Source organism: Cyrtonyx montezumae, unplaced genomic scaffold, assembly GCF_038088225.1.
Source record: "Cyrtonyx montezumae isolate F1298 unplaced genomic scaffold, pur_monq_1.0 scaffold_10, whole genome shotgun sequence".
Taxonomy (NCBI): domain Eukaryota; kingdom Metazoa; phylum Chordata; class Aves; order Galliformes; family Odontophoridae; genus Cyrtonyx; species Cyrtonyx montezumae.
The window spans coordinates 26517203-26540095 of record NW_027071826.1 but is presented as its reverse complement, the minus strand read 5'-3'; the positions used below and the strand labels follow the sequence as shown (position 1 = coordinate 26540095).

The window sequence follows — 22893 nt, the reverse complement described above, 5'->3', positions numbered from 1 at the left end:
TTCAGTTACTTGCAACTGCAACAGATTTTCAGCCCAGAAAAGGTTGATGCCAATTCCATATGTACAAACTGGAACATTTCCAATACACTACAACAAATTAAATCTGTTTTTAATATTAAAAGTTACTTAGAAATCATAATGATATAGTGTCAAAAGAAATAACACACAGAGCTAGTTGCAGAAAAGACTGCCTACATTCTATATCTCTGAAGTGACCTTTGAAGTAATTTGTACTTAAGTCAGCATTCTAAATAAGGTTAAGAACTATTTTAAACATTTATGTTTGAATTATATAAGACAATGATGACAAAATGAAAACTTAGATCTGGTCCAATAACCATCAGTAGGTCTGCTAGTGTGGAGGAAGTGATAAATATCCCCTTCCAGCACTGAATTTCTTGCCTTTTCTCTACGTCAAATCCTTTCCTACAATAAAAAAAATAATTATTATTATTCCAGTTCTCATTTTCTCTGTTCTGCCTACAACCAAACCTCACACACACCCATTTTCCATCTGTCTACTCCTTGCTTTCTGTTCTTCAGCTAAATAGCTCCCTTGGCTATTCTTGCCCATCTGACTTTATCAGCCATGTCAATAGAAAGGGCTTAAAGGCTGCAGGTAATCCAACTGTTCAGCCTACACAAACACCTAATACATAAGTACTTTTGCTGCAAAATTCTTACCTGCTTTTGGTCATAACTGCCTAGCTTTAGGTACACCTTTTTTGAGCATTAATGAGTGTTTCCTTCTAACCAATTCAGCATTTTGTATTGTCAAACACTAACTTCAGTATATACATCAAATGCAATGCTGAAGGAAGAATCTCCCTTCCTTATTATGCTGTCCTGCTTTGTTTAGTATTTGAATATTTTAATGCTTCAGTACACCAGTTATATTCTCTGGGAAGAATATGGGTGAGGGTGGTGCACTGTCCCTGCTCAGGATCTCTGTCTTTGTTTACAAAAATGCAGACAACATTTAGGATATACGGTACTTTCAATCCGATGCAGAAAATAAAACAACTAAATTATAAAAACTGGTGAACTTTTCCGTTACAAACAGCAGCTATTACAGTGTCTGGTATCTAGATTTCTGTGCCCTATCTTGAAATAAACTATAACCAGGCAGGACACTTTTGTATTCCCAAATATTTATAAGTCTCTTAATGGGTTAGATTTAAGTAGACTCTTTCAACTGACAAATTCAGCTTTGAACTTTAAATTATCAAATTTCTCTTAGCAAAAGCCAGACTGAATCACTCTAAGATCACTATTAGTTCAATTTACTTTAACAATAGTGGCAGAAACAATTGCCTACCCTATGGTTTTGTGTCACTGAATACTATTGACTAATTGTGCTTGACACTATTGCATTTCATCACATTTTTTATCACTTTATAGAATTCTAAATCTATCCTCAAACATGAGTAAGCCCAGCAACTCAGTCTCTTGTTGTCTACTGAAATTCCCAGTCATACAATATGTTTGATAACAAAGACTAATATGATACTTACTTAAATTTTGTCTCATAGCCCTGCAGAAATCACTATTAGCATGCCAAATATGACTATCATAAATTAATTACGTAGATTTCCAGCACACAACACAAAAAATTTTTTTGTTGAATACTTCTCGTTGTCATTAATGAGAAACTATGCTGAAGTAAAGACCTCTGCTGCTCCTTTTACTCATGACTCATTATCCTATTGCAGAAAGACTTTAGATGCATGTAAGAATATTTAACATATTTAAGTCTATTTTGGCTGCTACACATGAATGTGAGAATGGATGAGAGGATAGGTTTCTCAGAATGGCACAAAATAAAATAAATTAAAAGACCAACAATCAGATGAATAGAATTAGCCTACATAAAATTGTAAGCACAGCTCATGCCTCTAACCTGTACTCATGAACACAGATATGTCACATGTGCACTCTGACCATGTCTGTGCTGTTCTAAAATAGGATTTTTATTTAAAATAAGACAACTAAGGAAAAATAACTTGAACTTTTTAAAAACTGACCACTAAAAAGAAGAAGAGTTGGGCCTTGATCCATAACAAGTTGGAAATCAGAACTCTACTTTTACTTCAGGATGTGAGGGAATTGAAACCTCCAACCCATACAACCTAAGAAAGTATCTCAACCACAAGTTTAGGGAAAACACTAGCTGAATCAAACCCTTTCTTTAAACTCTATTAAATGGGAAAATGGCAAGTAGAAAATGTTAAATCTGCTTTGTCTAATTGTCATCAGTATGAGTGTACAGATGCTGTGCAGATCACATTTAACATATGTATATTTACATACATATACATATGTTATTTAGCAATATAAATATAAATTTTGTGTACATATGCACCATGACTTAAAACCCAGCTACTCCACAATTGTTAGAAATACTACATTTTGAGAGTTTTAACATAATTTGCAGTCGAAAGAAATTTGACAGCATCCATTAAGCTCTACTTTCCATTTACTTCAAGCACAATGACAGTCTACTGAACTTCACAGACCATGTCCTCTGACCACTGATTTTACTTCCATTAAGATGCATGGCCTGTAGGGGAGCAACTGATGCTTAAAAACCTGACTATACTAACACATACTCAGCTGGCAGACACCAAAATAACGGGATTTCTGCTTCATTGAAACATATCTGGAAAAAAGGCAGGATACACCTGAGAATTTACAACTGCACTGAATGCAGGCAACTGAATTCTACTGATGTTTGAAAATCAGTATAAACTACAGCAAATCATAAACACAAACTACTTTCTTACTGCATTAAGATATAACCTTAATGAAATTTATCTTAATTCCAGTTGCGATAACCAGAAAAAATTCAAAGGATAATTACATTTTTAAAATAAAGACTGCCAAAAACTTACAACACCATAGCTAACCACAAGTTATTCAACCAACGTGTTTTATTTATATACACTAAAAAAAAAAAATTGGATATTGCCTCCATTAGAAAGGACAAAAAAAAAAAAAGTAAAACATGTAACTTAGCCTGCAGAACAAAACTCAAATTCAGACTCTCACTAGTACTGTTTTGACCTTGGAGTAACTCATGTTTCATGTGAGCAACTTCATGACTTAGTGACTTAGGTCATTAGTCCCTGTTTCCTGTGACATCTCAAAACAGGTCTTATCATAGAATCATAGGTTGGAAAAGGTCTTCAAGACCATTGTGTCCAACTGCAACCTAACCATACTGATAGTATTTTCTCCTTCAAAGAGTCTGTTTCTACCTTCACCTCTTTTAAAGTCAGGTGGATGAAGACCAAGTAAGGTTCCATATGTCAAGCTAAAAATATTCTGGATGAGAGATGCATATTTAAGTACTTAATAAGTTAGTAATTCAGATGCAATTATGAAAATATGAGAAAAATAGATTTGTTTCAAATTAGAAATTTCAGGGCATTTAAAACAGGTACAATGTAAATTTTATCCCCCCAAGAAATATCTTAAATTTGATAAGACTTTTTCCAAATACTCTATCTCTTTGTATTCCATAGCTATGTTGTAAGAGAACATTTTTTAAACAATGAATTCACCCATTCAATTTATAATACAGCATAAATATTAATAGCCTGTATTCTGAATGCTATTATTCTCTGCTTACATTATTAAGATTCAAGTTCAGCCAGCACCTCACAGCCATGGCTAATATGTAATCAATTAACTGAAGATAAACTAAAACAGACAACTGGATGTCAAAATCTTTAATCTTACCTGACAGGCAGATGTATGTTAAATATTCACCCTGACCCCCAGTAGCTAGGAAAGGAATCTTTTTTTTCGTTCTTCTTTTCACTTGGACAGCTCCCAGCATTCTTTCATCATGTGGGGCAAAAATTTCTTTGTTGATTGCAGATTTGGCATTCATTATAGATCAGATATAGCAGACTGGCACTCACTAAAACAAAATCAGAACAAAAATTAGGAACTACTACTAAGTTAAAAGGGAATTTCACATACACTGTCACTTGCAACTCTGACCCTTCAAATGAAGTCTTAAATGCATCAAAGAATTTAGAACAGAATTTTGTGTACTTTGAGGTAGAATTTTCTAAATATCTGAGTCACCCCTGAGGGACGTGCTGTTTTTATCCACAGTTCTGAATCCAGCTAAACCTATTTATGGCAGAAACAGCACATGCTAGCACTCCCATGTGATCCAAAGTCTTCTCAGATGGACACCTTTATTCTGCATAAAAGCTTTGTTAATTTTCTCTCTGTCACCTGTCTCATATGCACAACTTGGGCATACTGAAGGAATCTTGTATTCAAGCTCACCAGCCTGTACTTAAAGCTTGATCGTATTATGGCAGGCAGGAATTTGTGTTCACAAGATAAATATAAAGCTTACAACTCTGCAAGACTATTCTTCCAGGAATTTCACTCTCAGTGACAGTGCTTGCTTAAGCAGCTCCTGCACTTCTTGCCACAATTTTATCGTTGGAAAATGGAAATAAATTCAGATCAGATCACGAAGCCAAGAGAGTCATGGAATCATTATGTTAGTGTGCATAGTATTAGCAAATAAGTGTCTTACCATTTTCAGCCTCAACAATTTATTGGCACCTCTTTATGATAATATCTTATGATTTTGTTTTCAAAATGTGTATTCATGGAGGCGTGACAGTGTTTAACTTAGGTAATTAACTAGATTTGAACTATTTATTTTGGGATGTAACTAAAATCCTTTGCCAAAATGAACTATGTAATAGTAAACCCCAGTTTCAGAATAGTCAAAATTACAGCTGTGGAAATCAGAGAAGTTATTTCACCCATTAAAAAAATTGATTAATTTAAACTGTCCTAATTAGAAGAAACATCCAGACTAATTCAAAGAAAAATTTTTGGAAGAATGAATGCTTGGCTCTTGAAAAGATGGGATTCCTTAACTCACATCATAAAAGTTACCTTTCATTTAACTACAAATATACCAACATGGAAAAAGAATAAAAATGAATCTACCACCTAGCTACCTACAAGAGGTTCTTATGACATTTCATTTGCTTATCATACGAGACTTTTTCTGCTCTTCTGTATTATGGAAGTGTATGTTGTAGCAGCATGTGAGCTGTTTTAGGATTTTTTTTTTTTCAAACTCAAGGCCACTATTTATGACTACAGTTTCAGTAACACAGAGCTCATTCTAGCTAAAGACTGATAATGATTACAAAAATCAATCTCAGACCTTCAAATGCTTAAACAACTTCTAATGAATGGAACACTGGGAAAAGTAAAATAAATTATCAGGTAAATATGTACTTGAGTTACAGAAAAAGGTTTCTCTAGCAGCAATAATCTGATGCTGTAAGTTCTGCAACTGGACAGTTGGACTGAAGCGATTCTCAGACATTTTCCTGAGATTCATGTAGTATATGTAGGACTAAATATTGTTTGTTTATAGATTCACGTCTTTCATACAATACTTCAAGATTTACTTTAAGGATAAGTCTCTTTGTATGTAGCTGATAGCATTCTGCTGAGTAGGAGGCAGGCCAAAGAAACAAGAGGTACTATTCAAATTCTGCTTCATAGATTTCCTCTATGAAACTGAAATAACTACCAAGTAACCCAAAATAAATACAAAACAGGAGGATTTAATGTATATATATATACACACGCACAGTGAGATATGTGTATATGTTTAATCATTTAATCTGTCAGATAAATAGAAGACCTTTTATGTATAAACAACATATAAATTCAACTTTTGAAAAAACTGAGCTTGACAGTATCACAAGGCATATCTCATGTGTCAGTTGAAACAAAGATGATATGGAAGAACAAACTTTTGCAGTTTACATCTGCATGCTGTTATTTGCTTTGTGATTAAGCTATTTTCATATGCATCCAACCTAAACTGTACACAAAGAACTGAAGTAGATACCCAACACTGCAATTGAAACCTCTGACTAAAGTATGCACTCTGCCTAGGAGGTTTCGATCCTTCTTTTCTCAATACTTTGTTTACAACAGTCACAGATACCAGAATTATGGGATTACTCTAATTCAGCTTACTTGACATGATTTCTGAATTTGTTGTGGAAACTGACCAGCACAAGCAACAAAAGCCTGTTTACTGGAAAAAAATAAAATCCAACAAAAACAAAACTAACAAACCAAGCTACTAACAAATAGACTTCTGAAGTACATCTGTTGATATAGTTTCTATTAAATGGTTTTTATAGGTCAAAATTCAAGAGCTAAAAGTAAGTAAGCAGGCTTTTAGATATTTACTGTTGGGTATGTATGGAAAAGTCTTTAACCTTTCCCTTTAATAAAACTTTCCAGTACTTTGTTGTTGTTGCCTTGCAGATGCAGGGCAGTGTGTATATGCAAGACTTCACGTAGTACCTGCAGATTTCTTAATACAGTTATGTCCTTGGCATTAGCTTCATGAGGAATTCAAATTATTACATTTTCCATGGGTGTGCATGGATTCACACACTTCAAAATGCAAGTAGCTTCCCCCACACCTTATGCTATTCCAATGAATGTTCACATTATTTTAATCATCAGAAATCTACTGAAGTTTAAAGAAAAGCAATAATTACAAGTGAGAAAAAAATTACTCTTTCATGATGCATAGGAAATAATTAAGAACACCAGGAAAGCAATTCACCCTTAGTCTCTTGGTGTTTGACTTAGTGTCAAGGTACTGCTGAAGACATAACAGGGAAACAAATAAACAAACAACAAAAGAAAGAAAAATCCATAGCAATAACAAAACCAACCAATAAAAAACAAAACAAAACAAAAAAACAACAACACAAAATCCACATTCTAAAGCACACGACCTCCTGCAGTTACTGTTTTCTTCCCTTTGTTTTTAAATCATAATTAAGATATATAAATATGGATAAATAATTGAAATACAGCACAATTATCATTTCCAGAGAGATGAAAAAAAAGGAAGTTAGGCAAAATTGCCTGGATCATGTATGCCTGTTATAAACAAAAATATCCCAGCATTGATATTTTGGCAATGTTTTATTGGTTTTTTGCTTGATGCACAGAGATTCAGAATGCAGTTTATGTTACAGAAGCCATCATTTCGACTTCCAAATGCTGACTCCCTGTGGAAGTAGAGATCAATTCAAACATCCTGAATATGAATAAGAAATATATAAAAATAGCTCTTAATGGATCAATTTAGAGAGGTAGTTCCTCTGATGGATTCATATTTATATATAGGATTCAGAACCCAACTCTTAAATGCACATCTCTGAAATGTTAAACAATTTATTCCAGGATGGCATTGCTTTCATAAAGTCTTCTCTGAATTTTATCACATAAATGACACCTAGCAGTTGTTGGAATCAGAATAACCTTGAGGGACCGAAGCACTGACCTCCACAAATTGTACCATAACCACCCAACTTCTGGGTATAACGTGCCAAGAAACCCCATCTTTACCTCTGAACTGTTCCATTTTGTAGATGAGAATCCCCATCTAAACTTCTTTGTGCCTCAGCACAAAAGGTACTTCTTTTGTCCAAGTTACCTTGAATAAATTCACATTTCCTTCAGAAATAGAAGTGTTCATTTCAATATTTATGAAGAAGAAAAAAACAACTGGAAGTCTGTTCTGAAAGTACAAAATATTACTGCAGTCTCTCTGAGCACTCAGAAGACCATGACTTCATGCTCCTAGTATTAACCCTCTGAAGGGGAAAAGAACGTTTCAGTAAATGTAAGAATCATAAAAGGGAACCTGTGTTCCCTGTCTCACATTCTTTCTTTGTTCTATGTACTTGGTTTCGTTCAAATTATTCTGTTTGGGCTGTTGGCTGAATGAAGAAAATTCCATTTTGCTCCTATGGGTTTTCTCTCTAGCCACTGCAATTTTGTGGAACAGGATGTTTGAACGTACACTGTACCCATGGTATTAGGCAGAAAAGTTGTTCCCTTGCATTTTTGATCTGATGTCTAAAACACACTGCCCGTTTGTTTCACCTCAAATACTTCTCTGCTACAATACATCTCCACAGCATTTGTATCCGTAAAACCTCCTTCTAGGAACAGCCAACTAGTTCATAATCTTGGAAAGGGAGAGAGAGATAGGAATTAAAGGAAATTTCTAAAAAAAAAAAAACATTTTAAATAAAGACATGAAAATACCTTAAGAGATCTCATACACTTTGAAGCAACAAACAAGGACTGTTTTTTTGGTCAGACAAAAGTTCATACTGTTTTCTGGCACATCTCCAACAAGCAGCTGACTTATCTCTGCACCCAGATGCCTTTATAGGGCTGCGCAAGCAAGTGTAAAGGAGAACAACAGTATCTGTTGAGGTAATGGAACACAGGCAGAACTGAGGGAACTAATCCTCAACATGCTGAATTTCACAAATAGTAAGTTCACAAAGAAATGAAGCAAGAAACAAGAGAAGAAATGTTTTCCAAACAAATAGAAAAGTAAGTTCAGCATAGTGAGACTCACTGACCTCAAGGATACTGTTTAATCACAAGAAGGAATGGGATAACAGATATGCAGTATCACAGTGGCTAGTCTACAGCATGAAATCATCACTGAGCAGTCAACTACTGCTGGGCCATACAGAGTTCTAACACTCAAATTTGATTTTAGTCATTCTAACTGAGGATTTCTACTTTAGAGATCATCACAAGGCATCATTATTAACTGTGATAATTGTCACTTATTTACTGGCTGGAAATGTTGAGACTGTGTATTTGATCATTGCTATTCATCATAATTGTGTATTTCTTGTCTCAGCTAGCCAGTACAACCTCTGTGATGATGTTTTCCTTCTAACAAATAATTCATAATTTCACTAAAAGCAAATTCTGAAACATCCAATTTCTACAATTGTTTTGTGGTCTATGTATTAAAGTTAACTTTAGCCTAAAACCACCACACCAAGTTTAGTTGCTTAAAAAATTGTAAAAATCTTCGGAAGATTTGAACAGGGTACAGTTCAGGGTATCTTCTATCGTCTTTCTGACAGTGAAAACTAATTTTTTTGATAAAATTTTAATCAGAGGCAGCCACTGAGCCACTGAACAGACCAGAAAAGTTCTATTACATCCTGCTAACAAAAATTCAAGAACTTTCCAAATATTTACAGGCATGGGGAGGGGGAAGGATTGGGAAAAAAGTAAAGGAGACAGCAAAAAATAAAAATAATGTGTATAAAAAAGAGCAAACTCAACAAAGCAACATTCCAGACTTTTTGTTTTCCGTTGCAATTCCAATTTGCTTTTTCAAATAAGCTCTCAGTGAATGGTTCATTTGAAAAAATACTAATTCTAGAATATAAAAGTTAAGAAATTGTGAATACATTTATTCAATCAGCCACTTAAGTGGCAGTTGAGACAAAAAAAAGTTTTTACTTACCTATATAATTACATAGTAATCTATCTGCCCAATCAAGTTGAATTTGGTGAAATACAGAGTAGTAAAGATGGACAGAAGCAGTAAGTCACTGAAATATCAATATTTGACATGTTTCTTTACACAAAGTAGAAAAAAATTACATAGGCCACAAGCTAGTCTTATAAACTTTCATCCCAAAGCAAAATGATTTGAGTCCTGTGTAACTCAGATGGACCTATAGGTCTAAAAAAGTTCTAAAGCATCTGAAGTTCTTAACAGACTATGTATTTATGAAAATAAATAAATAAATAATTTAAACCAGGAATGAAAAATGGAAACCTACAAGTTTACATTATCCAGTGTCTCCATCTGTCATATGATGGCAATTTTTTTCTTTTTAATGATTGAAACACCCCTAGAAATTTTGTTTCCCTCCCTCCTTAACACAAAAAACTGCGAATAACTCTTCTAATTGACAAATTATCAGCAACATCACTGAAATTCTACAAGTGGTCAAGGAGAACCAGTGCAGAAGACAGAGCAGCTATTTTCATTCTTGAGATCTTCCCTAGTCAAGGTGTATTTCTGAGACAGCAAGAGGCATACATGCAACATCATGGTAACCAACTATCCTTACTTCAAGTCAGATTGTAGAAAAAGCAGAAAATGCAGCATTACCAAATTCTTCAGACACTTTGTGTCCCAAAATCTCCGCTAGACATATGCAAGTCTATACAAGAGATGGTACAAGAAGGCACAATGGCAGATTACTGTTTTCCAGGTCAAACATTTTCTTCTTTAGTCCAACAAGGAAACAGGTATTTCAGATCCAGCAGCAAATCCCCTAGAAAATAGTATGATGAGTCCTCACAATCCTGTTCACAACAAGATTTTAATTTTTACATTGTAAATCTATGGTACTGCAATGTACTTTCCCCTGGACCCAGTACAGGCAGCTAGGGGCACTATAGGACAGCCCCAGTGAGGGATATGCATCTCACACAAAGAAGTACAGGCCCTGCTCAGGACTTCTACGAGTAGAAAGTGAGCAAGTTAGGGAACACTGACAAAAGTTAGCATTAGAGGAATTCCGGGACAGAAAATCACAACATAATGAGGAATTATTAACTTAAAAGTAAGGGCAGACAATTCCATGTTAAGCAACACCATTCAAATCAAGAACTAGTTTATTAAAGAGCAATTGAGAACTGGTTTGGAACATCGCCCTTTATAATTTTTTTTTTCCCCCCAGTGGAAATGTTTTTAACCTCACAGAATCACAGAGGAAATGCCAGATGTTATAACAAAGCTGCAGAGATACCACATTAGCATTTGTGGAAAGTTATATTTATTACTTCAAGACATCAGGACATTCATTCAAGAACTACCACTTCTGCATAGCAACACTGAAAAATCATAGTCTTAAGAAGTCAGCTTAATTCATGTGACCTTTTAGATATTTTTATGTGTTAAGACCAATCATTACATCTGCCCTCAGGCTATTCTTTGCAGACAGAATTCCTCAGTTTATTCAGTTATTCCTCATAGATTTTTTTCTGGTTTTAGACACCTAGTCAACTGGAAGGGCTACTTCATAGATCTTACAGTTAACCTTTCTCTTTATTGTGAAACTCCCATATGTGAATCTTTTCCAGAAGATCAGCAAAAGATGTTGAAATGAAGCTCTTATCTACTACATTCTTCAAATCCTCTTCCGAAGAACTGCTACTACTCAATTAGTTCCTCATTTGACATATAAGACACTCACTACTTCCACTTAACAAAAGATGTTCGTATTTACTACTTTCAAACTATTTTTCCAATACTAAGTTCATCTCCAATTCCAAGCCTGCCTTTCCATGCTTACAGGTCTCTAAATTGCAATCAACTGAAAGACAGTATGTAAATTCTGTATTCCAGCATTTTAGTCATTAACAACTTGAGATACAGCTAACTCTAGTTCTAACTCTTCCAGTTAGAACTAGAAAGAACCAACTATTCAGAATACAATTCTACATTCTTCTGTCCCTATATCTTATACTACTTCCATATAAACTTGACTTTCTTATCTCACTTGTGACTCATCACATGAAACTGTATCAAAGGTGCTGTTAAAGCCCATTAAACATCTGCCCATTAAACATTACTCACATGGCCTAATACCCTAGCACAGAAAAAAGAATCAAATGGTTTGAAGTTATTTTCTGTGCTCTCTCCAGTAATCCTGCAGTTCCTTAAAAATAGAATTTGTTCTTTTGTGGAACATTCTGCAAAGGAAATTTGTCTTTAAAATGAAGTTAAAGAGTTGTGTTGAGGAAGAACAGCCCCCATTCCCTAGGGAAAGAGAAACAAGTTTGAATGACAGCAGATTGTGATGTGCAGTGTCTTTCAGATATATGAGTTGTTTAACAATTTATGCTCACTTAGTGCACCCATGTGATCAGAAATGATTGATTTTCCTGTGCCCTTTTCTTTCTTATGACAGTAGAAGTGCTTATTTAATAGTGCAGGGAATGAGACGAGACTGAATCCAGGTTTAACTCAGTTTAAAAAGAAAAAAATATAGCAATTATCTTTGGTTTAACTCAGATCAGCTCCCTGACTAAGTTCACTACACTGCTGATTGTTCAGCATATAAGAAGGAAAGGAAGGAATAAGATTGGAACTGCATTAGCCACTGACAAAATTGATTTATTCTGATCATGAAGAAATGACATAAAAACATAGATCCTCAAGTGTCAGGAAACTCCATCAAATAATGAAATTGAATGGCTGAAGTCATGAGGTTGAATCAGCCCTAACAACCTGAACTTTTTCAAAACCAGAACTTGCGAAAAATAATCCAAAGAACTCAGCTGAATAAAGTGCGGCGAAACAGGAGAATTCATATTAGGCTTTTCCTTGAAGAGAAAGGACATCTCAAGACAGAAGCAAATTTCTTGGCGTATTAATTTCATTGGTTTTTGTTTTTTTTTTTTTTTGTTAAAACAGAGGCGTGGCCAAATGATAAGCTAGAAAATGGTCAATTGACATAAACTGTGATTTCCGTACCCATTAGAACCTGTTGCAAAATAGGAAAATACAAAAATACTATGCAAACGCTACTGTTGCATTACCCTATTTACTAGAAGACATTAAGATGGAGGAGCTACTTTGTTAAAATGTCTCTAAAGGAACACAATTTTGTCTTATTACTATGAAATCCAGCTGTTTAACACAGAATTTCTGCAAGTACTATATAGCTAATCACTGAATAACCAGGTGTTAAATTAATTCATAATTTAGTGTACATGTGACCAAAGAGAAATGAAATTACTGCAGCATCAGTTGAAAGTGTTTTGAAGAATTATGCTTCACTTAACAGTTAGCTTATTATACTGTTCTTTCCAATAGCTTGCTTCAACCGCAACAGCTCTGTACACTCTCAGATCATGTTTTTCAAAAAAAAAAGTTTTATTTTCATTCCTGCTCATATAACTGCAAATTTCTGCATGCTGGATACATCTATTAAATCAAATATGTCAAAGAAAAGCAGAAACCAAACTTGAGTCTCTCAGGCTAAAGATCTCCAGTTTTCTGAACTGCACCCCCAAATCTGAGGGAAAAAAAATTATTATTATATTCCTTTTATATTACCCTTAATATTGTGGAATATTACAGAGCAATACAGTGGGATGAGACAAAATGTCAAGTATTCTACTTCATACATCTACGGTAACTCTATTTTTTCAGAGTAAGTAAAATCATTTTTCAGTCATTCAAAATAAATGTGCAAATACTCACTAATATATATACATACATATTTACACATTCATTTAAGAATGGAATGTATCGGGAACTATTGCTGGATATCAGAAGATTTATTCCACCACCCAGTTCTGAGATAATAAAATCTCTCTAAATTATTACACCAGCGTTTTACTTGATGGAAAAAAAGAACCATGCAGAAGTAGTAAAGCATCTATTGGTAGTGTCATAATTTCTAGCAGTTACCTATGATTTTCTGGCAGGTGACAAGCTGAAGATATTTCAGACAACATATCCCAAGAATTCTCCCATAGTAAGCATCATACAATTCAAAATGGGTAAGCCCAATTAAGGTTGAAAAATTCCTAAAGTCTTATGAATTGAAGAAACTGAAAAAAATGCTTTTGTTCAAGGGATATTATCATCTCAGAAACTATTAGAAATTGTATCCCTGTTCTCTACTCCAACTATATTTGATTCCTCCACACTTAATTTTCCATTTTTTTTTTAATGAATGTCTTGCTTAATTCAGAGGAAGCTAGAAAACAACCTAATGGCTTTTTCCACTCCCTTGATGCTTTCATATTTCTACCACTGATCATCGTTGTAAGTCAATATTCTATTTTAGAAAGTTATTTGGTAAGTTTCCATTAAACATGGAAGCAGTGGGGAGAAATCATCTTGTCATGTGATAAGTCTTAGTAAATCTGACTTAAAAAAATACTATGCATGTATATACACACGCTACAAGATATTACAAGAGATTTTTTGAAGACATGAAAGCTTTTATGTGGCTTGAGAATATGCAAAAACCATTATCTTTTAGACAAAAATCTACTGAAGAGAAGTTGTATACTAATCAAGATATACAATGCATAGTAACATTTTCTAGTTACACTGAATTCCGATATAGCAAGTATTACAACACAGAGAGACTTAAATTGGCACCTAAATAGACAAAAACTAAAACCAATCATTCTTTAGTTCCTTCTATCACATATTTATAAAGAAAGAAAGAAAGAAATACCAATCTTTTAATGATTTCATTTTCAGGAATTATGTTTTACAGATCTGAACAACAATAGTACAGCATATCATGAGAAGGCAGACGAGCAGCAACACAAACTTCTGTAAGAAATATCTTGGGGTAGAAGTTGTGTCATAAAACAAAACATGTAACAAAAAATCCTTCAACATTGATTTCAGAAGTTTAGGAATTATCTATTCTTCTTTCATAAAGCAATCATATTTATAACTTTCAGGCATGTAACCATGCATTGAGAAAGCAGGAGGGATGCTTTCAGGAGGGATGCTTTAAAATAAATTGCATCTCTCAGTAAACTGATCCCAGACTAATCAACATACCAGATATCATTCCAATCTTACACTCACTCGGAATTTACCTGTGAATAATTAACATTCTCTCCAAGCAGTGAGCATAGCTATCTCAGTGTATCTTCATAGGTTTACACAAAGATAATTGCAGCACTAAAGGACACTGAGTTCAGAAATGTACCTGATCAAAGGATATCCCCATATCAGATTCATAAGTATAATAATAAACCTTCACAGCAACAAACCCTCTGCAACCTCTGTGCCAAAGTCAACTTAAACTCACACCCAGTTCTGAGCTTCAAACACAGTCATTTTCACTGCAATACTGTCTATAACCTTGAAAACATTTACTGACAAAGGCCATATAAAAAAATAAAAGAGTTAAGCTACTTTGGAAGCATCCTTAAATAAAACCACATGTAACTGAAAGAACAAGAACATATCCCATACCGCCTTACTAATTTTTATTTAACAAATTTATTTTGCCAGAACAAAATGAAGAAATAGATTACATCTTTAACTAAGGTGCCTGAATACAACGCAGAAGAAAACAACTGCTAGCTATGCATCCCATTATGTTGTTCAACCTCAAAAAGGATTACAAACAAACACCTATACACTTATCTCAAATACAACATTCTTACTACAATATAAATGGCATTATGAAAATCCTCCATGTGTGCATATCCAAGACTCCACTACGCCATACAACTGCCTGAAGGCGGATACATACAATTACAGGTAAGAAAAAAATGTTCCACGAAGAAATCAACTGAGTCCAGTCCTCAGCCAAAAACTGTTCTCTAGCACCAGCTTATGCTAGTTTAACCATGGGACACTGTAAAATAAAGTGGTCAGCTTCTACTCATTGATTCAGTGCTTTGCTGATTCATCAGAACACTAATCCTCTGCTAAAATTTGCAGCTGCACATCAATAGTATCAGCCTAGTGGAATTGGTAAGAACATGCACTATTGTTTGCAACATCCTTCAGCTCTCCGTGCTAATTCATTACTGAAACCACACCCTCAACCACGCAGATTCCTTTATTCTATTTTTTTTTTAAGTACCAAAATATACTGTTTCCCATCACTCTTTTGTCATGTTCTTCATTCCCTCTCATTGGACTCAGATTCATACTTCTATTGATACAGAAAATACTGTTCAAGAATCTTGATCATGGAAAAGGAAAAGCAGCTATCCTTCTAAAAGAGAATTCCTAGTAATATTAAGTTTTCAAAGCAAAAAGTGGCATGTTAAAAAATAAGTTTTATTGATTTCACAGCATATGCAATTTTTTCTTTTTGGAAAGCATGTGGCATCAGCATAATAAGTCGTTTGGCAAATTTGCCAAACCCACTATTCATTCTCATCTCCAGGATTGCTTTTATATTTACTTTGCTAAGAGACAGCTGTTTTGTTTATGATGAATTAATTCTTTCAGTATGTCCTTCTTATAAAATAAAATTTTATAAGAAATTTTCTCTCAGGCTTCACCTCATGTGTAAGAGATAAAACATGACAAATACCTCAGTTGGGCTCCTGAAATCTTTTTCTAAATACTCTGCTATCAAAATGGAAATGGTAATGAATGCTGCAGACATTTAAACAGTTTATTTAGGAAAAATAAACCCCCATCATGTCAATAAGGAGTTAATTTTCCAATTACAGTTTGCATGACTGTGCAACTTCTAAACATTCAGGTTTCAATGTTTATTTCCATATATCTTATGCAGTAAAAGCTGATTAAAACCCAAGTACAATTTCTCAAGTATTTGGAAGTTTGATATGAAAACTCCAACCAACATTGTTTTCATTTAGAAGTAGTTAATTTTTTGAAAGTGTTTTTCATTACACATTTGAATTGTATCAATGGAGATTAATTAACTTAAGAAAAATATCTGCTAGGTGATGTTTGCCTCCTTCCTCTGTAAATATTTACTTTTGTCTAACCATAAAATGCACGCTATGGTTTGTCTAACCATAAACAGCTCACCAGAGACATGTTTACCTATGACGCATACTTTTTATCTCCTCCCCTGCCTATGTCATCACTGTATCATCTTTTGCACATGGCTCATTATTTTCTAACATAATACTTCCTCTTTATTTTTTTTAATCTGGTTTACTTTACAGCACTAAGGTATGTCCACCTTTGCATTTCAGTGAAAAGTTGGCACTTTAGAATATTAGCAGAAATCCTCACATCTTTGTGAAATCTATAGGGCAAGAAGAGACATGCATTCACATAGCTGAAACATTAATTTGTAAAATCCCTGCCGCAACTAGATATAACATGCATGCCTGAACTGACTTGAGATTCAGATCTCAAATTCAAAAACAACTGATCAAACAAATGGAATCTGAGTTGACAACTTAAGAATTCTACCATATAAAGCATTCAACAAATTATTTGTAAAATGTATGTTTACTTTGATATGAAAAATATAAAAACTGTACTATGATCGTGGTGTTATTACCCTTGATTTTCTGTTTTTGCAACAAAGCAAGCAATGTGCAACTGTGACACTGCAGTCTGCTCTGCTACCTGACAAACATACAAAAAATACAGAACTTAACAGATACAACTCAGTTATGTCATAGAGAGTTAAGCACACCAGTATTTCCATCAGCAGATCACTATGTGACATCCAGAGAAATGACAAAATTTCTTCTCTAAAGACAGGACACATATCCATTGTATACTTCCTGTTCAACTCCAGATGAATCTAGTTTCAGAAATGTAAAAAGCAATACTAAAATTTTACCACTTCATGTCTACCCTCTACCTTAGAAAGCATTTCTTCCAAATGGAAAATGTTGTTCATGTACTCCAGAGAAAATAGTTTTTCATGAAACTATTTTCTCTACACAGCGCCCATAATAACATGATTTCATCTATTTATATACTGCCATCAGCAGAACAAGTCTTGCTGTAGAACAGAAACCTAGGATACTTGTACTAGTAAAATATACTGAAAGAAAAAATAACTATGGATTATGTTGTCCAAAAGAATTACAAATACACTAATGAGCTCTGTTTTTATATATACTTACACACCCCCCACCAATTCAGTCTTTGACACACAACAGCCACTGCAATCCCTTCCCTTCCCCGTCTCCCCCCCCAGCTTGTAAAAAATCTTCATATTTTAATAGGCATTTTGAACAGTTATCTTAATTTAGCTGCCAAAATCTTGTATAGGTCCCTGAAAGGCCCTTTTTTCCCTAAACATACTCCTTCAGGTCTACTCCTACCTTTCCCAGACACAGGTCTTCACATCAGCCCCAGCAGAGCCCATAGCCTGTCTATGCCAGGCTATGAGAGAAGTCCACCTGTGGGACCACAGCACTCTCAGAGCACCCCAGGCTGTTTGTTTCAAGTTCCTCTCAACAACCTCATCCTGAGGCTGTGCTGCTGCTGAACTGATGAAAGGCTCTAAGCCATCAGAAGTTATTTGCACAAGGATGAGGTACATCAGCAGCATCTTGAATAAAACAAACAAGAAGGATCCAAAGTCTATACTTTCTTTTAATTGCATGGCTATTTCCAGTCTCATTGTGAAAAAGAGAGGGGAAAATAAATGAAGGAATCAAGCAAACAGCATATTTTTTTTAACTTGTTTTCAGAAAGTTTTAAATGCTAAATGTTTTGACTGCAAATCACACCAGAATGGAGGCTACCACTACATGACAGCAAACCAGCAACATCAGAGAAGCATGTTCAAGGAAACTTATTCCATACACATCCTAGCCATAGTACAGTAATATCATCTCCTATTCAGCAGCAGTAGATAGCATAATCTGTTTTTCATTTTCAAATAAAAAGGTAATTACATAAAAGACTACTGAGCACAGAGTCTGAGCACAGGTAAGCCAGCTATCATACACCTGACAGCTACACCATTGAATCCAAAACTTTGTGCTTACTTGTGTTTAGGAAAGGCAATAAGGACCTCAAGAAGAGCAGATAGTGCTTCAGAGGGATAGTTGCCAGGCTTCCACAGATCTAATTAATTGACTTCGAGATAGGCCACAGTTTCGCTTAGCTCAGATTCCTGTATGAAAATTTCAGTGCACAGAAATGTTCAGAAAATTGAACAATATTCTTCAAAATACTCATCAGTACCACAAGAATATTCTTAGGCTTTCTCACAAATTCTGTGCTGAAATAGAGTGAGAAAAAAAAAAGACAATAAGAATACAATAAAAAAAAGTTCTGTGGCATTAGCAAGAAATCCAGCTTAAGCAGGAGGCAAAGGACCTGTTAAGCCTTGCCAGCTCTGGCTCTCTAAGTCAAGATGATGAGATGGATACCTGCTTCAACAACAGTATAATTATAGAGCCTGAGACATCATACTAATGTCAACAAAAATTCCTTCTTATTCAAATGCAGTAACTGTTCAAGCATAATAGAAACAACAGTTTAGACTACAATAATCCTTACTGATATTTATAAACATCTTCCAAGCATAACCCCATGCTAGGAGACGATAAACTGAGGACAAAAAAGTGCTTTGCAAGAAACTGTCTTGCTTCACAGTTCACTGTGGTTCTATTTCAGCACAGGTAATCTTCTGAAAGTCAAGGAGACTCTAGCCTTTAAATTTCTTCAAATGTATGTGCAAATCCCTGCAACAGAGAATGAACAGAACAAATTCTCTGAACAGGTAGTTTCACAGATCGCTAGTAAAAGTGACTACTGATAAGACAGAGCCTACAAACCTTAAATGATTAATTAACCTCTCAAAATGCTGTCTATATATAAAAAAAACATTTTCATAAAAAAATGCAACTGCAACTTATGCATGAAAAAAAAATCACTAAAAATTTGAGATTGTGCTTTACAATAACTTCAATGAATACAAAGATTTCATTATTTCACACATTTTCTCTACTTCCACAGTATGTTTGCACAAAAGAAAAAATGTCTTTTTACATACACATTGTTATATCTACATGATAAAATGAGTGATAAAACAAGTGAATGCTGCTTAGCCCTTCCCTGTTACATAAAAATATTGTTTAATAGTTCTTTACTCTTCTGATATGAACATCCCTGCCAGGCAAACTGCCCATGAAAAATTACTCACAGTAAATTATCTATTAAAAAACAGTGAAAACAGCTAACTTATTTTTGAGGGTAGGGGTAAATGGTAGCAAAGTTTTCATTCTTGAAAGAACCTTAACTAATTGAAATTGAGAAAAAAAGGTCTGGAAAGCATTTTGAAAGATATCCTTCAGAAAAAAACATCCTGGAGAGGACTCTAGCACACATCTAGAGCTAGTGCTTGTCTACAATTTTTAATGCCATCACAGTGTAACCTCCTTCCCAAAGTATTTTTTCCTCCAGGAGATGATATCAGGAAGGATCTTTCCTAAATCTCTCTAAACCAAATGAAATTCATCAGTTCGCGAATGTTAAAAAAAAATAATAATAAAGGTGGTGGGGATGGGAGACAGGCTGTGTCTAGGCCTGTTTAATATCCTTTTATCCTGCTTACCTACTAATGTAACTTATATAACTTGAGGTACCATTGCTAAATAATAGTTCAAACTCACAACTACAGAACTGTGTACCTATGTGTAAGTATCAAAAAGCAGTAATAAAAATGAATAAACCACTCTTTTAAAACCATGAAATATTGTCCCTTTGATGATGTAAAATTAGTTTTAACAGCATTAGAAAAAAGTAAACCTTTCTATTTAGTAAGAGATAATCATGACAACTAGCATTTGACAGACTAAAGTGGTAGACATCTGTCTGTCCAGAAAGATGACTATTTTTCCTAGTTACAGGATATGTTCGTGTCTGAAGAATACACGTTCTATTTGCATCACACAATTACATTGCTCCATCAATCATTTCTCTATTACATATACATTCCAATATATAGACTGAGTTAATGTCCACACTTGTGATGAATAAGCATGAGGTCATTGCAGGGCTTATGCATAGGATAGAGGTATTCAACTCTCAAATGTCATGTGCATCTAAGCTAGAATAGCTCATGGTTTTCATAGCTAGAAGTAGATGGTATGGTTCACTGAATATAAATGGCAATACTGACAAGTTTTCTAAAAGACAGACTCTTTTCCAGATGCTGGAAATTTTACAAGCCCATTAAAACACCATGAGAGAATCAAGGCAATCCATTACAATTTAAACAAAAATCTTGTCCATTTGAAAATGGAATAAAAAAAAAAATGAGTCGTTTACATTGAAGTTGTGATTTTCATATAAAAAAATCCACAATGAGAGGTAAATGCATACAAGTCTATGGGGGCATCAACACATTCTTTGCATTTCTATGATAATACAGACAAAATAAAACAACTGCTTTTCACCACAAGTAGTACATTCTGTTCAAAATCTCTCTACTCCAAATTAACTGAGCTTAACTACTGGCCTCACTATTTCAATACACATTTGAAGAATACCCTGAGCAAATCCATAGCATTTAAATAAATAAATAAAAACAGATTTGTTCTGGAATTTGCTACACATTTGCTGATTTTTTTTCCCCATCAGAACCCTTTCTGTACAGGACTACTTTTACATTATATTTCAATACAATTCAAAGTCCACAGTTTCATTGCAAGACCTGAACATATAGAGAAAAATAGATAATGATTTTAGCTGACATATGAGAAGATTGTTAAAACTCACAACTTATGGATCTTCACTATGTATAAATTCTTCATTTTCCTTTACAAACTATACAGGTGGCATAGCAGAAAAAGAATTAGAAAGAAAGTAGCTGATCTGAGTGTTATAACCCTGGAACATTACTCACTCTGATCCACACAGCTTTGAGTCTGTTGACTTTTTGGGTGTACTCTATGAATGAGGTAACAGTGAAATGAACCAAACTGACATTTCCTATGGAATAGGAATTCCAGGAAAAAAAATTAACTTGACAGAGGTTTAAGCCTATTCTTTCCAATCAAAATATATTAGTAGATATATTTTATAAAATATTCAAAAATAGAGAATCAGAAATATATTTCCTATGAATTTTGATGTGAACTCCATCCATCACAATTTTTTTCATATAATTCTCTCAAATCCAATCACGATAGACTCTGTAGCTCTCACAGACAGGAAGTTCAATTCTCTTTCTACTTTCCTGCACTGCAAAGTCAATGATAGGTATGTCTCATGGACAGACAGGAAGAAATAGGTCTTAATGCAGCTAGGCTTTCTCTGCCTTCATGTAAAACTACTTGCTCTTCTCAGAATCTTACCTTAGTACTCAGGAAGCCAGGAAAACTCTATCTACACCCAGTTCTTTCAGTAGTTCAAAACTTAGGATCCCCACTTTCAAGAGAAAAAAAAAATCAGTACAAAAATACAGGTATTCCCTTACTATATGAAGAGGCACAAAACTTCCTGTTATCTTGACACTGCTACTACCCAGCTTGGAAGGACTGCTTCACAGCAACCCTATTCAATAACATGGGTAAAATACATACATTATAGTTTAGATTACCTCCATTCATGGATATATATATTATTTGAATGCTTTTAAATATCTGAAATCACACTGAAGGCTACTGCTTTCAGTAGATCAGTGTATTTGGAGACTTATGAACTTCTGCTGGCACCTGCAAGCATGCCTATAAGATAAATATTTGCTGAACATTCAAATGTACATTGTACTCCTAACTTTTATAAATATGCCAACCACCCAAAGTATTTGAGAACCAGCAAGTCCAAGACAAAAGAAACTGAAGAAGGCATAGTAACTCAAACAGCTACTGGCCTTAGAATTGCAACAAAGTTCCTGCTCTTCTGTTCTACAAGAATGTAGCTTTGTTAAACCAACCACGTACATCAGGGTTGAAGAGCAAATTCAAACGCTTACTGTCCTTGAGTTGCCTTTGCTGCTGCACAATAATATTATTTACTGCTTTGGTGTCTTCTCACAACTGCAGTAAGAACAATTGAGATCTAGGAGTACCATGTGCTCAGCTCTGGAGTTGCATTTGTGCAAAACAATTCTCTTCTGTTATTTTCTGCAAGGGAAGAAAAAGTAGCTCAGCACAGGGATTTTTTTTTTATCCCAAATATGATTACAGTGAGATGGGAAAAGAACTGTGAGCATGCAAGTTGAAGTCGAAAGGAAAGTATTTTTAAACAACTTTCACAGCTAATTTTAGGAATAGAGTAGCTTTTCAGCTCACAGCAGTTTCATGGAAAAAATAACAAAAACAAAAAAAATCATAACAGCAATTTGAAGGTAAGAATTCAAGCCTTGAGAAAGATCAATTTATTTTTTTTACATAGATTGATGTGTAGCATAGATTAAGTATAGAAATCTGAGGAGCAATGCTGAATCAAAATATAAACAGGCTATATCCAGCAAAACAAATGGAGTTTTCTGTGCACAGAAGAATCACAACTCATAGAAGTTTTTTAAAAAAAACACTAAACAACATAAATGAGTC

At 34.4% G+C, this 22893-nt stretch overlaps 1 protein-coding gene across 3 annotated transcripts in view; it reads right to left on the bottom strand.

Moving 5' to 3' along the window:
• STXBP6 (syntaxin binding protein 6) overlaps positions 1–22893 on the bottom strand; it is an 80524-nt gene that overhangs the window by 44597 nt on the left and 13034 nt on the right. For all 3 annotated transcript variants that reach the window (XM_065753811.1, XM_065753830.1, XM_065753821.1), the window contains exon 2: positions 3742–3925. In XM_065753811.1, coding sequence (XP_065609883.1) covers positions 3742–3895 — 154 coding nt within the window. In that variant the 5' untranslated portion in view covers positions 3896–3925. The remainder of the gene's footprint in view (positions 1–3741; positions 3926–22893) is intronic.